General features: G+C 38.4%; 2 protein-coding genes across 2 annotated transcripts in view; one reads left to right on the forward strand and one right to left on the reverse strand.

Moving 5' to 3' along the window:
• The window catches only part of stxbp1b (syntaxin binding protein 1b), a 33,414-nt gene extending 29,362 nt beyond the window's left edge, over positions 1–4,052 (reverse strand). Inside the window, exon 1 of the mRNA XM_088009155.1 lies at positions 3,969–4,052. Coding sequence (XP_087865281.1) covers positions 3,969–4,005 — 37 coding nt within the window. The 5' untranslated portion in view covers positions 4,006–4,052. The remainder of the gene's footprint in view (positions 1–3,968) is intronic.
• Positions 4,053–9,823: 5,771 nt separating this feature from the next.
• The window catches only part of niban2b (niban apoptosis regulator 2b), a 46,714-nt gene continuing 38,288 nt past the window's right edge, over positions 9,824–18,249 (forward strand). The window contains exon 1 of the mRNA XM_088009157.1: positions 9,824–10,067. Coding sequence (XP_087865283.1) covers positions 10,013–10,067 — 55 coding nt within the window. The 5' untranslated portion in view covers positions 9,824–10,012. The remainder of the gene's footprint in view (positions 10,068–18,249) is intronic.

Raw genomic sequence — 18,249 nt, forward strand, 5'->3', positions numbered from 1 at the left:
TTCAGCTAACTGTGGTGCATATACAATACTATATTTATATTTATATGAATAATACGTCAGAGAAAAGGAGGAATAAATGGCATTGAGTTCATTTTTGAGGATATGAACTTAATTTGAGAATTCCAAATGAGAATGCATAAACATGAACTAGTTCAATTTTCATTTCAGTAGCCATAAAATTCAACCCACAAATACTCAACCACATATAGTATAATCAGCAGAAAAACTGGTTATAATAAATTGTCCTTAAATAGCTTTAAAGATTGAAGGGTGTGAACAGCATTGCCGTTCTCAGCAGTATACTCACATTTACTCAGTTACATTTAGATGATAAATGGACTGAATTTATGTGGCACTTGTGACTATAGTTTTACGCTTAATAGTTATGCTCATTAATGTACACAAGTTCATAAATCTATATATAAATCAGTACCCAACTTAGGGCTAAGTGTCTTGTCCAGAGGTATATTGACAAATGACAGGAGAAAGCTGGAAACAAACACACAACATTCCAAATGTACAATCTAGGGGAATTTTTATTGCAGTGTACTTTTTACCTCCACTTGAGTGATATTGTTTTGAAGTACTCCTCTGACTTGAGTACAGGTTTCTGGCTTCTTACTTCACTAAATGAATAAAAATTGTTTTAACCATATAAAAGCACCAGATGCACACACACACCTGTGAAAGTCAGACTTCTTATTTTTACACAAGCTTTGTTGTTCTATTTTTATTTTCCATCCGCAGGTCTAGTGTATAAACAGTAGATATCAGTGGAATTGCTTTAAACTGTTCTGGCGTATACAGTGAAAATGAATTCAGTCTTGTTTTTTGGGTGGGGGTATTAACGCAATTAATTGCACTTTTTTTCTACATGCAAAAGTCCCAAACCAGAACATTTGTATTGTGATTTTGGTATTCCTTTAAATCTGACACACAAGTTACACCTGCAAGTGACAGTGATGGTCAAGAGTGAGAGTGAATTCATCTTTATTGAATATTTGATGAGACAGAATATTTCTGAATACATTATGTATTTCAAATATTTTACGTAATTCTGTTAAGTGGGAGAGGGGGATGCTGCAGAGTCCCAACCTCATGACCTCTGCAGTACTGCAATACTAACAAAAAGTAGATGAACTACTTTTTGTTACAACTAACAAAAAATAAAAAAAAATAAGTATGCTGTAAAATTTTAAGTTAGCTTAAAATCTAGTATGTTATAATTGCTCAATCAACAACCAAAGACTAAGGGTTTTTAACTATAAACTACTTAAAAAGAAAATACTGGCCTGAAACAGTTCCTGTCTCCTGCTTTTTATTCGTTTATCTACTCAAACTTTGACAGAAAAGATGTAAAGGAATGATAGTTTACTTTTTTCAGTAAAACAAACATAATCATATGCAAGACTATACCGTCAGGCAGAGTGGGATCATGAAAATGAGCTACAGCTCATGGTGCAGTTTAATATAAGCAAATGTTAATGCTAAAAACTTGCTAATAAGCGCTCTACTGCTCTGAAAGTAGCTTCATTCTTGAACTGACTACACAGATTAAGCTTTGGAGTCTATGGTTTTGCCTTAACATCTTAAAACAAATTTTTGTGACAAATAAAAAAGTGGCTTACCTAGTTGCTGCTGCTGATGGCACACTGCGTTGTGGGTTACCTTGCTGGCCAATCCCTACTGTCATATGTAAACCAATTGCCTCAATAGAATCAATTATTGCAACATAAAAACTAAAGAAGTTATGTTATGCAGTTGAAGTATTGCAAACCTAAAATAACTTGATGAATTTTGCTTAGCTCTACATAAACTAAATAGCCACCTTACTGACTTCTGCTAGCTCAAAATTGTCTCCATTTCAAATAACTGTTAGTCCGTTGGTGCCTTACTCTTAGTACTTAATTTATTTCCTAAAAAAAAAAATAATGTCTTCTATACTACATATATTTGTGTAGATTCAGATTCAGGTTACATTCACTTCACCACAGATTTTTTTTTCAGTGTGCTTTAACCCTGCACCACCACAGCATCCCTCTCTCTTACTTCACAGAAATACTAATTACATCAAATATTTGAAATACATAATGTATTCAAAAAATATTCTGTCTGATACAATATACAATAAAGATAAATTCACTCTCATTCTCGACCATCACTGTCATTTGCAGATGTTGTTTGTCAGATTTACAGGAATACCAGAAACAGAATACTTTTTGGGACTTTTGCTTGTAGAATAAAATGCACTTAATTGCATTAATGCAACCCCCCCAAAAATAATAATAAAAAAACATTGTTAGTTGACTGTAACCTAGCTTAAGATAAAATGAAACATGGAGACTTGTTCTGATTTTCTGCTATATGAATGTGGTTCATGGAAACTCCACCATTATCTCTTTATCATGAGTCACATGAGATAAATTATTGGCTCCAGAAAGAAAAAACTCAAACAAAGCATTTGTACTTGGATCATGGACGCATGGAGAATTGAGGCAAAGCACTGGAACAAACACACAATTATCAAAAAACATACTTTTTCTAAATTAACCAAACTCGAGTGGAGTGAGTTGGACAGACTTTTCTACCACAAATGCCAAGTAACTTACTAAAAATGAGTGTTGACAGCAATTTGATTAAAACTACAGCTCCAGTAGGTGTCTGTCTTTTTTTCTTGCTGAGTTCTGGACACAGGCCTTCTGTAAGTGTAGTTTGCCCTAATTGTTGCTTTGCTGCTTTGAAGCTGCATGAAGGACACAGGAAGCTTTCCCTCCTCAGAAGCCCATTTGGTTTGTATCTTATAGTTGGTTTTTGTTAGGGTTGTTTTGGCTTTTGTTTATTTTTGGTTAATTATGAGTTTTCATTAATCTAATTTGGTTTCTCGTTTGAGGTATTCCTTTCAGGTTTTCTTTAATAAATTATCATTATCTTGAAGTCTTCATTAATATTACCCCTCTAAAAAAGCCTGGTGGAAGTAACAAACTGATTGAAGCCAGCTTACTATTTTCAATTAAATACAATTTTGTATTTATAGTGTCCAGACCCCTCCCACCTTGTGGTTCCACTGCCACCAGGCAAACAGCACCACAACACCCAAAACAGAACCATCTGATTGCTGCACAACTTTTGGCAAAAACTGGAAAAATACGGAACTACAGTGAGAATAAAACATTTACATTTACAAATACAACACTGATTCTATATTTTTTCATGTCTTTGTTGGAGGGCTGTGTGTGTATTCTAATATTATCTTTATGTTTATGTGTTACAGATCCCCCCAAAAATGCTGCATCAGCTTGTTACTTAGAATACACTGAAATTAATTTGTATTTGAATGTAAAGGATGTGTTTTATGTCGTAATTGATTTATGGAAAAATCTAAAGCTTTAACATCTTGTCATTATTTACAGAATTTCAAGATTGAATCAAAGAGTAAATGAGCACTAACCCATCTGTGGGGTTTTATTTTAAACAAAGTGAAATGGATTTGAGTAATGAGACAGACTTTTTAATCTGTTTTGGGGTTTGACTGAATTTGATCTTCCTTCCACTGTTCTCCTCTTCCTCTGAAAAGCTGTCACAACAGTTAATCCCACAGATAAAGATTAGAGAGGCAGGATTTACATCGACCGAAGTATCCATGCGCCTGTTTTTCCAACAAGCACCAGAATAAGGGCTGCGTTTATCCTACAGTTCAGTAAAAACCTAAGAAACTGGCTGAAATCGGCTTCAAGGGCATCAGGGGCAAAAACAGCTGAGCGAACACAGAAACCTGCGTCAACATATTACTTTTTATCGACAATTATCCTCAAACTTCTAGACCATCTCGCGGCGCGCCTCACACACCTCACAACATCCACTCACAGTGGGACACTGACTGTACTTCACGTCAGAGACAAAACCCAGTTCTTCTTTGTCACATGGCCGAAATGGATTCCTAAAAAGGAAGACAATAAAATTGTTCTTACTTTCTCCAACAATGGCTTTCAGTCCAAGCGGTGCCATGGTGCGTCCTGTCTGCTCTGCACTGCGAACAGCTCCGACTGCTGCAGCGATTATCTGGACACAACAGGCTTCCGTTCCAAATTAAAAGCCGGGCCAACGATTATATTGTCATTTATTAGCATGCTAGATTAGACTGAATCAGAAAATCCTTTCTTATCACATCTAAAGGAATGCTTTTCTAAAAGGTTGTAAATAAGGTTTAACATGATGGTTGTTTTTATGTGTCATTTTGTGTGATTTATCACTGTAGCTTTTTATCTAAGATTAATTGGCAAAATACTAATATGCCTGCCAAGCGGACGGCTGCCAAATTGTTAGTATTATATTGCAAAAGTAGAACCAGACGACAGAACCAGGTAAGCGGCTGCTGAAGGACCCCACACCGCCAGAGGGCCCCCAAGAACGTCAAGCATGGTTAAACAAAAAAACACAAACATTTTTAAAGTAACATTAAATAAAAAAACTAAATGGTATTACACAAAGAAAAAACAATTTCTATTTTATTTTTATGGCTGTATACAAATATTAGGTTAATCTCTTCGTTCTGTTGGCTGCTGCTTCTGAGGAATTAAGATGTTAAACGTGTTAACTGTAATCATTGTTTGTCTGATGTTACTTTCAAATTGTTAAAATAATGAGGAACACTTAAGTACTTATCTGCATTTATTTATTTGTCCTTTTTTTAGTTTCTCTAAGGTTAAAACCAATACCAATAGTACTGGTTTTGGCACAATACTGGTATAACACAAGCTTTTCCCTCTTGTAAAGGAAAAGCTTGTGAATGTCCTAAAAATAATTCATCAAACTGTACAAGTTTGATGAATTATTATGAATTTTAATGATGCTACACACAAAAAAAAGCATCTGGTGTTGACATGTTTGTATGGGGGCCCCAAATGAAAATATGCTTAGGTCCCTGAAAAGTCTCCATCAAGCTGCTGCAGTCTTGCCTTGTTTAGTGGAACAGTCCCATCAGGTGTCTGCATCTCTACTAGATAAAAGACCAAAGATGTTTCATCTCTAGCTGGTGTTGGATGAACATGAGGGTACAAAAAACAAAAGCCATACTAGAAAAAGAAACAGGGAACCTGTGAACAACCCACCGTTCCATCCTGAGCCCGGTTCTGTTGGAGGTGTTTCTGTTAAGAGCTGCGTGTTCCTCATAACACAAGATGAGTTATGAAAAACAATCATTTAAAATTGATTTTATTCTGTCATGGTTTTAGCAATGTTCCGGACCCACATGCAGGGACGCACTCAGGAAACCAGATAGTTTAAAGGATTTATTTACAAGGAAAAATGTTAAATGTGTGATGACGGGTCCGCTGATGGCCAGGCAGGGAAGGACCGACACGATCGGCGTTCTGGACAGACAGATCGGGAAGGTGAGTATAAAGAGCAAACTGGGACTGGGACTTGTGAATTGGGCTTACTAGTGCCGGGGAATTTCCGCCAGGGAGAGGTGATGGGGGATCGAGGAGTCCTGGAAGTGATCTGACTCGACAGGCACTACTCACAACTTGACAGGTCTTCCCTTAGTTCTAATGACTGGGGCGCAGATGAGGGCGGGGCAGGCTCGAACCCCGAGCAGGGGAGGAGATGGTTCCAGGCGGTCAGCCGAGGTTGAATAGTCCAGAATAACTGTTGTAGGTATGCAGACCTCAGGCTGCTAAGCTGAACAATCCAGGACTGGGTCCAAACCGTGGTCTTGGTAACCACGAGGGTCAACACTCTGGCGTTAGTGCAGACTGCCGGCTCCTCTTGCTCCTGGGATCAAGCTGATAGCGGGGTGGAGCACGCGGGATGACCTGCGGGCGCCCTCTGGTGGAAAACTGGCAGCAGTACGTTGACAGAGGATCCCAACATATTCAAGCATCACTATCCTGAACCTGAAAATTAACTGGAATTGAAATTAACCAAAACAGGACCTGTTCCCTTTCTCTTTACTGGATCAGCGATGATCTTTGTTTGGGATTTGGAGCCATAAAAAAACTATCTGAAACAATCCATCAGATATTCCAAGAGTCTTGCCAGCTGCTGCTTACAATCTTAACCCATTGTGCAGTCTCCTGGAGACAAATGGGTAAATTCTAGATGCATAACTCAGTAACACCATTGTTAGGTCAAAAAACAATGAATAAATTAACATATAGAAATACATTATTTTATGCCAGAGAAAATATATATGGGCTTTCTGTCATTGAAGATTCTAAAAAGCTGAAAGCCATTTCTGTCCATCAGAGGACGTCAAAGGACCAATAAAGTGCATACAGACACATTCAATGGATTAGAATCTCATTGAAAAGTTCATTTATTTCAGTAACTCAATTCATCAAGTAAAACATGTTATCTAACATCTGATGTTTTCAAGCCTTTATTTCTGTCAATAATGATGTTTTTTTGTTTTTTTTACTCAACTAATGAGTAGAGTATGTTTAAGATTAGAATATTACATTAAACCAATAACAAAAAGAAAAACAATGCAGGAAAGCATGTTTTATAAAAAAGTATGTTTAATACTTGCTTATAGATTACTTTCAAAAAGGATCTTTAATCAGACAAACAAGGTTCATCGGAGCTCTATTTCATTGAATATGACTATGTCAGCACTTTTCATAGAGGATATCAAACCAATGCCAGGTCTGAGCCATGTCATTTATAATTTGTACGCTGAGAGGTGATGGTGCTACTGCTTTCAGCTGATGAAGAGTAAACTGCAAGATTTCCATGGAGATCTAGTAGCTCCAATCAGCTACCTGACAATAACATCAAATCCAGATTTAACAGGAGGAACTGAGCTCCAGTTAATTGCTCTCCTCTACTGATGTTCTGCTGAAAAAAACCCCCCATCAAACTTGAAACATTTGCTTGCTATTACAGTAGCCTCAGCAGCCGCCACTGAACTATGTGTGACTACAGAATGCAGCTTTAATGGGTCCTTCTAAAGCATTCCAGATGTCTAACATAAATAATTCAGATGATCAAAACAGGCGATATGGGAAGAAAAACACACTGCATGTAAATTCTGGAAACATTTAAGCCTTTTCTGAGCATACATGTATACTCAGAAAAGTTTAGATGTAATATTCTAATGTATCACAGCTGTGAGCTGTTCTGATCCATTTATTTCCCACTGATCTTCTTACCTCAGCAGGTGAATCCTTTATGCATGTTAAATGTTTATCCATGTTGCTCTTTAATGAGTGGCTTTGCATATCAAGACATATCAGCCAACCTGATTGTTTACCTGATGAAAACCAAGCATGCTGTACAAGAGCAGACATTTGCGGCTTTGGGGCATTCAGGTTTGTGTTAAAACAATGCCAAGGATGAAAAATAACAGCAATAATCTTAAAGTTAACAGCAATAAAGGTTTATTGTACATTTGAATGTAAAATCTCAAGGCTCTGGAACAAGGTTCCACAACAGTAGAACCAGAAGAATAGTAAGATGTTGGGTCATTTACTCTCAGCAGCAGAGACGTTCATAGCATGCTTGGAGCCCTGGGTGAACCACCGTTCTGGGTCCCCTCCATGAAGTTGTGGTCCAGGAGTGTGGAGGGTGGTGGGGTTAATGTGTACTTTGGATCAGGCACAGTTGACATTCAGATCCTGTCGTTGAGAAAGCGGGGGCTGGGTAAGCACAGACCAAGCCCCCCTCACATGATGCCGTCCTGGGAAGTAGCCCATGTCGCTCATATCAGAAATTGCCACTGCTCAGCACGACCTGGGTGACATCTTGTCATTTTATCAACCTTTGCTAAACACAGCAGCAAATCTCTGACTTAAAATATGTATTTCTCTTTGAATGACAAAGAGAGGATTCAAGGTGTCACAATGGCTCAGTCAAAGTCAAAACAATAATTTGGTAATTCTGAAATTCTCAAGTGAAACCTGAAGAGATTGTGTTCTGATCAGGCTCATTTGTCAGATTAAAAGTACCTTTTACTACCTACCATTAAGCAGGTGCTGAACATCATTTTCATTCAGCCCTCATTTCTGTTGGCTGTTTTTGGTCAGATGTAATATTCTAATGTTAAATGTCATGTTTTCATTAGATGGAACTGAATATAATCATATGTTGTGCAGCATTGTGTCAGTGTTCATCATTGGTTGGATTTGATACTTTTAAATACCGACTGAGGGACAAATTATTTGTATTGTGTATTAAAATGCAAACTATAAACGAATAGAGATGGAAGGCTGGAACAGACAAACAACCAAAAGTCAGAAAGTTTTGTGTTGTTGAAAACCTTTGAGTTGAGCAGTGGCCCGGGTGCAGCACAGCACAACTGTTTGGCCCCTGAATTCCTTAGTTTGATCCTGCTCCCCAGGTGTGCAAATGACCCAATCCAGTGTTTCCCAACCCTGGTCCTCAAGGCGCACTGGCCTGCATGTTTCAGATGTTCCCCTGCTTCAACACACCTCATTCAGATGACTGAAATTCAACAAAACCCTGTTAATCAGCCATCAATTGAAATCATGTGTGCTGAAGCAGGGGCACATCTAAAACATGCAGGTCATGTGCCTTGAGGACCAGGGTTGGGAAACACTGATCTAATCGTCTGACTGTTGGTTGCAGCAATCTGCTTTATTAGCAGAAATAATGTGCTAATAATTATTATTAGCACATGATAATGCATAAAAAGGGGGCAGCGGGATACTCTGGCCCACACTCCAGCACAGTAGATGGCGATAATGCACCTTAAAATTAGATGCTACCCACCATTAAAAATCAAAAAGAAGAAGAACGTCAAACATTGAGAAGTTTTAATTGTTATCAAACATGCCACTTTGAAGCCAAAATACCCTCAGAAACATGTAGGGCCAACATGAGAATCAGCTCATTTAAAGTTAAAACTCAGTTTCACACAAATACAAACATTTTTTGAACAGGACCGTTCAATGGTCCTATTTGCAGCTCCACAAATCTTTTTGATAAAGATTGCATTACCAATGCAACATATTGCAAACATACCTTTATTTGGGCTTTTTTTCTATCCTTCGTCTTCCTTTTCTCTCTCCCTGAAGGATAAGTCCTTTTTTACTGAATTGTTTTGCTGATTCATCTTCCACCAGTGCTTTGATGCGCTGGATGCGCTCTGCACATTGAACTGCAGCTCCTATTACAGGTGAAGCGTGACTTACTGCGGCCACCAGGGGGCCCCAAGAGCAATTTCTTTTCTCGTTTTGTCCATAAAGAATGATTTCTACATACATTATCAAATATTTATTATTGTAAAAATCACAACTTTATAATGAAATTTTGTGTTTTTGTTCATATAATCACATAGAAATCATTACTAAAAAATAATTCAATTTAAACAAATTTATCAGCCGGTTAACTTTGCCTAGCCCTGCTGTACTTTATACCTTTTTATTGGTCTTACGTCACATTCACATTTCCTGAAAAACGCAAATTCGCTTTTTTGCTAGAATCAAAATGAACAATTGTTAACTATGATTGATGATTATAAATTATTGGTAAATATAAGTGTGTTTAATTCAAACATTCATTAAGTAAAATAAATAATGCAGCTGTAAATTTATTTGAACAAAATCTTAATGTTAAAAAATATGAGTTTGCTGATGAGCATCTTTTTCAGTACATTTTACCGATGTGGTTATTATTTATTTATTTATTTATTTTTGTTATTATGTTTCTTTCCAAATTTGACCAATGCAGACAGTATGCTGACGGTAACTCTTCAAACACTGATGAGAAGCGTTGTTTCCCTGCGTGATTTGAACGCACCAAGGCAGACAGGAGGGTGGGAGTTTCCCTCCTACTTTTAATGGAGGGTGTGTCTCTTCAAGAAGAAAAAACTCCTCTGGAGGTTTGGAAATCAGTCTGGAAGTCATTTTCCCTTCTCTTCGCCGTACCACACGGAGCCTTGGAGCCAGTTACAGGGACGCTGCTGCCAGCTGCGGGGTTTACGGTGGAGAAGAGGCGTGTTTGTTCCAAAGTGTTCTGTGGAGTCCGATCGAGACTTGGACTCTCTTCTGCCATGGGGGACGTTGTTTCCAGTCACCTGGATGAAGCCAAACGGGAGATTATCTCAGGTGAGGAGTGTGTTACCAGACTTCGCGGTGCGTTTTGATCCATGTGCGCTTTTACGCCTCAGCGGTTCACAGAAAGTTCCGTTGTTAGACAGAAATGTTAGTGGAGTATTTATCAGAGAGGGGCAGTCTGTTGGATTCTTTTGAAGAGTCCCACTAAAGTGCTGGGTCGCTATACCAGCGAAACCACTGAAGTGTGGAACAAACCGGGAGGTGGAGACAGACCAGTTTGAAGACCTACGGTGTACCCCTGCTCATGTTCCTTTTAAAAACTACATGAAACATTTCTTCACATCTGTTCATCCCATTGAACTTTGAAATAAACACAACAGACATTGTGTTAATTTCTCTTTTTCTGACCTTTTTTTTAGATGGTTAAGCCCCCTGGCCCCACCCCACCCCTTAAGTTACAAACTGGTTACGTTTCATTCTCTTTTTGCTGCCTCTCATGCTTAGTTTTGTGTGTGTTCTATTATTCCAAAATATTTTTTTGGCCATTGTCTGTAGCATTAGTCATATCGTAAAAGATAGGGGACAGACTGGGTCGGCATACCTGGATCTATTCTCTCTATTGGTTCATCATTTTGGTCTTTAAGATGCATTATGTCCTAGTTTCTGACAACATTTCAAGTTGCTTATCCAGATTTAACGGGAGGAACTGAGCTCCTAGTTCTAGTGATCAAGAGCAGAGCACTAAAATCTTATGTATAACTGAGAAAAAGTTTCCCTTTAAAGGGTTTGAATCCTAATTTTCAGGTTTCTGTGGATTTCATTTGGAAAAACTGATCAACTAAAAGTCAGTAATATTCTGTTGAGTTTCCAGATCAGCTAAAGTTTCAGTGTTTGAGTCACAGACATGCAGATAGGTGAAAGTGGCCTTTTGTGTTATGGAAGAGCCAGGCCCGCCCTCTCTGTTGAGTTTACCACAGCTTATTAACCAAGGTTAACTTCACAGAAAGGGCTGTAGTCAGGGAAAAGGAATTGTGCTTTCAAGGCCAAAACCTGTCACCGCTTAAATCCTGGTTTCATTGTTTTCTCTCTGGCAAGGACAGATGCTGCTGTATGTATAATTGATCCATGGGTGCCTGAACATTTTCCTTGTTTACATTGAAACTAAAATGAACCATGAAGATACCAGCATCTCAGTTCCTCATGTGGCCTGCTGGAATGTGTCCTGGTGAAGTCAGCTGTAGAGCACAGTAGATTTTTGAAGATAAGCTTCCAGAACAGTATATGGAAGTGGACATATACAATCAGCTATGACATTATTGACATTATGCCCAACACTGACTGGTACCAAGCCCCCTGCAGTAGAAAATATGGAACCTAAATGGGGCAGATCTGTTTGTTCAGCTCGTCTGAACAAAAGTTTGGAAAATTTGGAAGACAGATTCATCCAAGGCGTCTGAGGAGATTGGTTTTTCACAACCAGTCAGCCATCTCACTGCTACAATTTTGTATAATTGTATTTAGTGTAAAGTGGGGAATGTAACTGCAGCTCCACATGGTGTAATGACCATCCCTAAAATAAACCATCTAAAATAAGACCAAGTTGTGCTGCTCATATGAATCTCAGTTTTTCCCTCTTTTACTTTAACTGGACTGATAAATAACCCTTAAATATTCTGTTCATAATATTTTATTTGGTTTATATGAGGCCCTGCTTCCAGATTAGCTTGGTAAGAACCAGCTCCTTGTTCTATGCTTTGCTTCGTACAGAAGGTCTGGACCCTCAGCTTGAGAAACGATTGCTTCCTGGATGGGGGAATTCTGTTGAAGTTTTAGCACCTGGATCTGATTTTTATCAGTTAGTGACTGCACTAACGTGTGATTGTGACACACGCAATGTGCCAGCTTGATGAAGCTTATTGAAAATTACAGTGTGCTGTAAGCAGAGTTCCATAGCTTATGACATGTGAAAACAGGAAAATGGATGATTGACAAGCATTCAATTGTACCAGATTAGCACTGCAACTGGTTTGGTTAAAAAAACTCCACCACCATGATATGGCTGCATCCAAAGTTTCCCAGTAAACTGCTGTCCAAAACTCCCCAGAACCTAAACAGTTTATCTTCTTCCCACCCTGATAACATATCTTTCCCAGAAAATTAACAAACATTGGATCAACTATCCACATATAATTAAACAAATTGATTCATAGGATATTATGACTCAGTCGTCTTGAATTAAACATCCAACACATCAGTTGTGTTGGACAGACTTGGTGACCTGTCCAGGGTGACCCCGCCTCTCACCTGGAACGTTAGCTGGAGATAGGCACCAGCAACCCTCCCGACCCCACTAAGGGACAAGGGTGTACAAAAAATGGATGGATGGACACATCAATTGTGAAACCTGAATGGACAATGGGCACACCCCTCCCACTGCTGGGAGCTGTTGAAATGAGGCCTGTACCTCATAGCGATACTGTTTTAGTTAAATTTTCTAAAATATATTACAACTAATTGATAACCTGTTTTTATGCAACAGAAAAGGGCAACTATAAACAGATGGGATATGTGACAATGCCTTTCATTTCTAACTGAGCAAAGTTTTCCTTGTGAGCAGTAATTTTCAAGAAATGAAGTGATCAGAACAACAGTAACCCATCTGCAGTAGGAGACTAAAACCAGCAGAAATGTTATCCTTTCTGCTCAGACGTCCAGGCTTTGTAACTGTGGCCTGGTGACTTGCTGACGCTTTTAAGTATTACTTTTGTTTGCTACAGTGACTTCCTCTTCTCTGCACTGCACCTATTTAAGGCCTATTTAAGCTCTAAATGAGCTGGATCTGTTAGAGCAGTCCACTTCTCTCAGAGATGTGGACTGCAGATTCCATGTTACAAGCCAAATATCATGTCTGTCTTTAGTGGCCTGTTTGGAGTGAGACCCACAAAAATTTATCAGATGTGGAATCTGAGGAATGCATGAAAAAGTTTGTGTGAGCATGTGTGTGTACAGGATTGGATGGAAACTTCCTGGCCTTGAGTTGCACAGCCTGTGCCACATAGTCTCTGCAGCTGAGATGAGCCGAGTGCCAGCCTGGATTTATCATTAAGCACACGCAGACACTCACACACACGCAGACACTCACACACACGCAGACACTCACACACACGCAGACACGCACACACACGCAGACACGCACACTTATGTTTACATGGCTATCTTTGTGGGGACTTTCCATTGACTTCCATTCATTTCTACAACCTAAACCTTACCCTTATCCTAACCCTACCCATTACATACCTAACCCTAACTCTAACCAAAATTCAATTCACGCCATAGTCCTAAATCTAACCCCTGACCCAAAAAAACAGATTTGGTCCCCACAAAGGGAAATGGGTCCCCCACGACGTAATGTGTGTCAGGAAAATAGTTCCCACAATGTATCAAGTACATGTTACAGGCAAATACAAAGCTTTGCACAAATTTCTCAGTAAAGAAATATTTTTCATTTATCATGTCAACACCTATCTTATAGTTGTACATGTTATGACATAACTTGCATTGTTCAAATAAATGGTCTGCATTTGGACCTTTCAGAACACAGAATGAATGTTTTGCCTTAATCATAAACTTTTTAAAGTTACTTTCCTCTCTGGCGCATGGAAATTTTGATCAGAAATAATAAATTATACTCAGGGATTATTGCAAGCAGTAAATGTAACTACACTAGGCAAAGCTTTGCCACAGGAATCTAGTTTGGTCTATTTGCTGATGTTGGTAATAGGGTGTGGTGCACTGGTTTCAGATTTAAGAATCTGTTGGTTGAATAATTTGCTTAAAAACTAAAGTAACTTCCTTGCATATTTGACAAAGTGTCTTCCTACTCTGCAGATGGATGAGCCACGCTTGTCTGTCATCTCACTGCAGGGAACACTGTTCTTACTGATAAGAACAGACGTGGGAGTCCTGGAGGAGATTTGCCTGTTTGAGCAATCAGCAGTTGTACTCAACTTCCCTTGTATGCAGCAGGGCGAGGTCAGCTTCAGTGGGAGAGGGGAAGAGAGGGTGTGTGTTAGGTTGGACATGACCCAGATCATGTGACTAACCTCTCATTTCCGTTTGGTAACGGGCATGATGAGCAAGCATGTGTTAAAGTCAGAGGCCTCAATATACACTCAAACAAAGCATTTATAAGGGTTTTATTATGTTATTATGTCTTCTGTGTTTTGGGAAGAACAGATTGAACCATGGAGGTCTGCTGGCTCCCAGAATCTTTTCATATGAACTTCACATCAAAAAGAGCTGCTAATTTCATTCAATTAATAATAATAAACTACAGTTTTAATTCAATCTGTATCATGCATTGTTGCTTAAATTTATGTTTGGATTTCCTGGTTGTTGCGGTTACTCTTAATAAAAGTAATGTGTGTAAATAAGAGTAACACAGCCTGTCTTACTAAATAGGTATTTTTTTAGAATTTGTTTTATGTTCTAATACAACCATTTATGATTTATGCTTATACAGATTTATAGAATAGTTTATTCATTTCTATTTAGGTTTGAGTTCTACATGCTCGTCTCCTTTCTGGTGCTATGGGCCCTTTCTTATTTGCAAGTTAATAAATGAGGTTAAGCAGAAGTCCTCGGGATTCTAATGTTTGCAGATGGTTTTGTGATCTGCAGTGAATGTGAGTAGCAGATGGAAGGAGAAGTTGAGAATTATGATGACTGTCTGAGAAAATAACAGTGTTTTCTCACCACATAGTGTGGTAGACTTGGTTTGATTATGGACCAAAACTGAAAAATTTTTGAAAACATTTTCAGCTGGTGCACTGTCAAACAATCAAACCTAAGTGAAAAATCTGTTTACCCCCTTGCCTGAGGTGGCGCTGCACCAAGAACCACCAAAGAAAACGAGTCAAAAACCTCTGAAGAAAAAATAAGAAACAAAAAGGGAGTAGCATCAGACTTGAGCAGTTTTCTATTTTGCTTGGTAAAAGACCACAAGTTATTTCGGTAACACTTTATTTGAAGGGGGGTGAATAAGACTGTCATGACACTTTCATAAACATGTCAAAACACTTGTCATGAACATGAATAAGCCTTCATGAATATTTATGACTGTTGTCATAAAGCGTCATTCGGTAAATTATGACACTTTTAATACAAAGTTGACATTATTCAAAATGTCTTTGTTATGACAACTTGACATTAACCAAGAAATCATTACTCTTTAAACTTTACCTTTAATAACATAAAGTTACCTCATTTTTAAAGTACAATCAGTAATACTTTTATAACAAATTTATATCAGTAATGATTTCTTGGTTAATGTCAAGTTGTCATAACAAAGACATTTTGAATAATGTCAACTTTGTATTAAAAGTGTCATAATTTACCGAATGACGCTTTATGACAACAGTCATAAATATTCATGAAGGCTTATTCATGTACATGACAGGTGTTATGACATGTTTATGACGGTGTCATGTCAGTCTTATTCAACCCCCTTCAAATAAAGTGTTACCGTTATTTCTTCCTCAAGCACTAAACCCTTGCATTTGTTTTGGTTGATTGACCCAGAAGGCCCTGTGTTGTAGTTCACTTCCTGCTTTTGGAGCAGTCTGGGGTCCGCTTGACATTCATGTATGCATTTGAACTGCACCAGAATTCACAGAACCAAAGCCAGAGTTTAGTTTTTTGGTCCTCATCAGAGTTTGGTTTTGAATTCACACCTCCCCAATCCCTGGCAGGGTTCAATATTTCATTAATACATCATGAAAATAATAAAAAGGCAATGTTATGTTTTCCTAATGTCATTCAGCCCCCAGTGAGACAGAGGAACTGCTCCAAGGTCAGAGACTAGATACGATCAGTTGGGCTTCAGCTGTTTACTTTATCTTTATACAATCAACTGGTTTTGATTGTTCAGTACAACATAATATATCAAGTCCCAGTTACCTTTGCAACATCCACATATGTATTAGTCATCGCCAAGCGTTGCTTGAATGCAATATTAGGTTGCATAGTATATTTAAAATTCCATGCATGCAACTGTGCATGCCAATAATATATGGGGACGTTGAATGAACTCTCCCAGACTGTGATGTCCACATGGAATGCACATAGTTTTGGTGGCTGATATGTTGGTAATGGGTACATTGTGAAAAAATGTTAATTTGCCTGATATTGTGAAGCCATTGACTGTATGTACATGAATCTGAAAAGAATGTGATTGGAAGGAATTGGATTGTTCTGAATAACATTTTTATCAGCTTGGATTCTATACAGCTGGATATTGCTCCTTCCATAATTTTGCAATTCTTTTTTGGAATCAAGATAAGATAATTTTATTAGTCTCCCATAGTACAAATGTATCTTGGAAGCAGGGGCAAAACTGCAACACAACAATAAAAGCCCATCCAAAAGGACGGTAACCATGAATAAATGCATAAAAAAACCAAAACAAAACAAAAAATACATAAAAACACAAATGTGAGATCAGCAGTACATCCCCAATACATCCTATATATACTACTTTTGGTCATCATCTGGATCTCCTGTTACTCTGTCATAATCAATCAAAATTGATTATGTGGTGCTTCATTAGAAATATTTGCAACAAATTAATTTTTTTTTCCACATTAAAGACCTTCCAAAAGTACTGTATTACAGGGTATGCAAGATAATTATCCCAACTCTCATGGAGAACCTAGGGATTCTGCTTTGCTCAGTTTGTTCAGCTTGTTTATGATGCTAAATATGACTTTTTTTGTGACATGGGTCACAAACTATAACTTGACATCAAGTAAGGCTGAAGCAGCTGTGAAGTAAAAGCAAGAAGAATATTGCAGAGAGCTGTCACTTAAACCAATATTTTTGGCCATTTTTGCCAAAAGATTTCAAGAAATTCACAATTGTGCAGTAACACAAAAAATGCAGAAATTTGATTTTTGCATGAATTTCTGATCACAGAATTGCAAAAGTGACTACAACCCCTGGCAAAAAGTATGGAATCACCAGTGTTGGATGAGCAGTCATTCAGACATTTCATGCTGTAAAACAAACTCGGATCAAAAACATGATACAATATTAAGGTCATTCCAAAGTGCAACTTGTTGGCTTTCAGGAACACTCAAAGAAATGAAGAGAAAACATTGTGGAAGTCAGTGAATGATACTTTTATTGACCAAACACAGGGAAATAAATATGGAATCACTCAATTCTGAGGAAAAAAGTATGGAATCACTCAAATTGGAGGTAGAAAAAAGGACACACCCAGTCTATTTCCTTTCCCTAAATGGACACCTGCCCCAGATTAGATGTGCCCGTTAGTGTGCAGTTCAAAACACCTGCAGTCATGACACCTTGGAGGGCTGCTGGACGAAGTGGAGTGGCGAGAACCATGACTCCAACAAGAGAAATGTCCCTTGAAACAAAAGAGAGGATTGTGAAACTTCTTGAAGAAGGTAACCCGTCACGCATGGTTGCTAAAGATGTGGGCTGTTCACAGTCAGCTGTATCCAAGATATGGTCCAAACACAAACAGCATGGAATGGTTGTTAAAGCCAAGCGTACTGGTAGACCAAGAAAGACATTAAAGCGTCAAGACAAACAACTAAAGGTCATTTGTCTTGAAAACCAAAAAAGTACAACTAAACAGATGAAGCATAAATGGGAGGAAGCTGGAGTCAATGTATGTGACCAGAACCGTAAGAAATCGCCTAAAGGAGGTGGGATTTCAATACAGGAAAGCTAAATGAAAACCAGCATTGACACCTAACCATAAAAGAACAAGATTCCGATGGGCTAAGGAGAGGCAATCATGGACTGTGGATGACTGGATGAAAGTTGTCTTCAGTGATGAGTCAAGAATCTGCATTGGACAAGGTGATGATGCTGGAACTTTTGTTTGGTGCCGTTCCAGTGAGATTTATGAAGAGGCCTGCCTGAAGAAAACAACCAAATTTCCACAGTCCTTGATGATATGGGGCTGCATGTCAGGCAAAGGCACTGGGGAGATGACTGTGGTTAATTCTTCTATCAATGCACAAGTTTACATTGACATTTTGGACAGTTTTCTCATCCCTTCAATTGAACAGATGTTTGGAGATGATGAAATAATTTTCCAAGATGACAATGCATCGTGCCATAGGGCAAAAACAGTGAAGGCATTCCTTGAAGAAAGACACATTCAGTCGATGTCATGGCCTGCAAATAGTCCAGATCTCAACCC

The sequence above is a fragment of the Poecilia mexicana genome, unplaced genomic scaffold, assembly GCF_051168715.1.
Source record: "Poecilia mexicana isolate PSO_F unplaced genomic scaffold, ASM5116871v1 scaffold_9, whole genome shotgun sequence".
Classification (NCBI taxonomy): domain Eukaryota; kingdom Metazoa; phylum Chordata; class Actinopteri; order Cyprinodontiformes; family Poeciliidae; genus Poecilia; species Poecilia mexicana.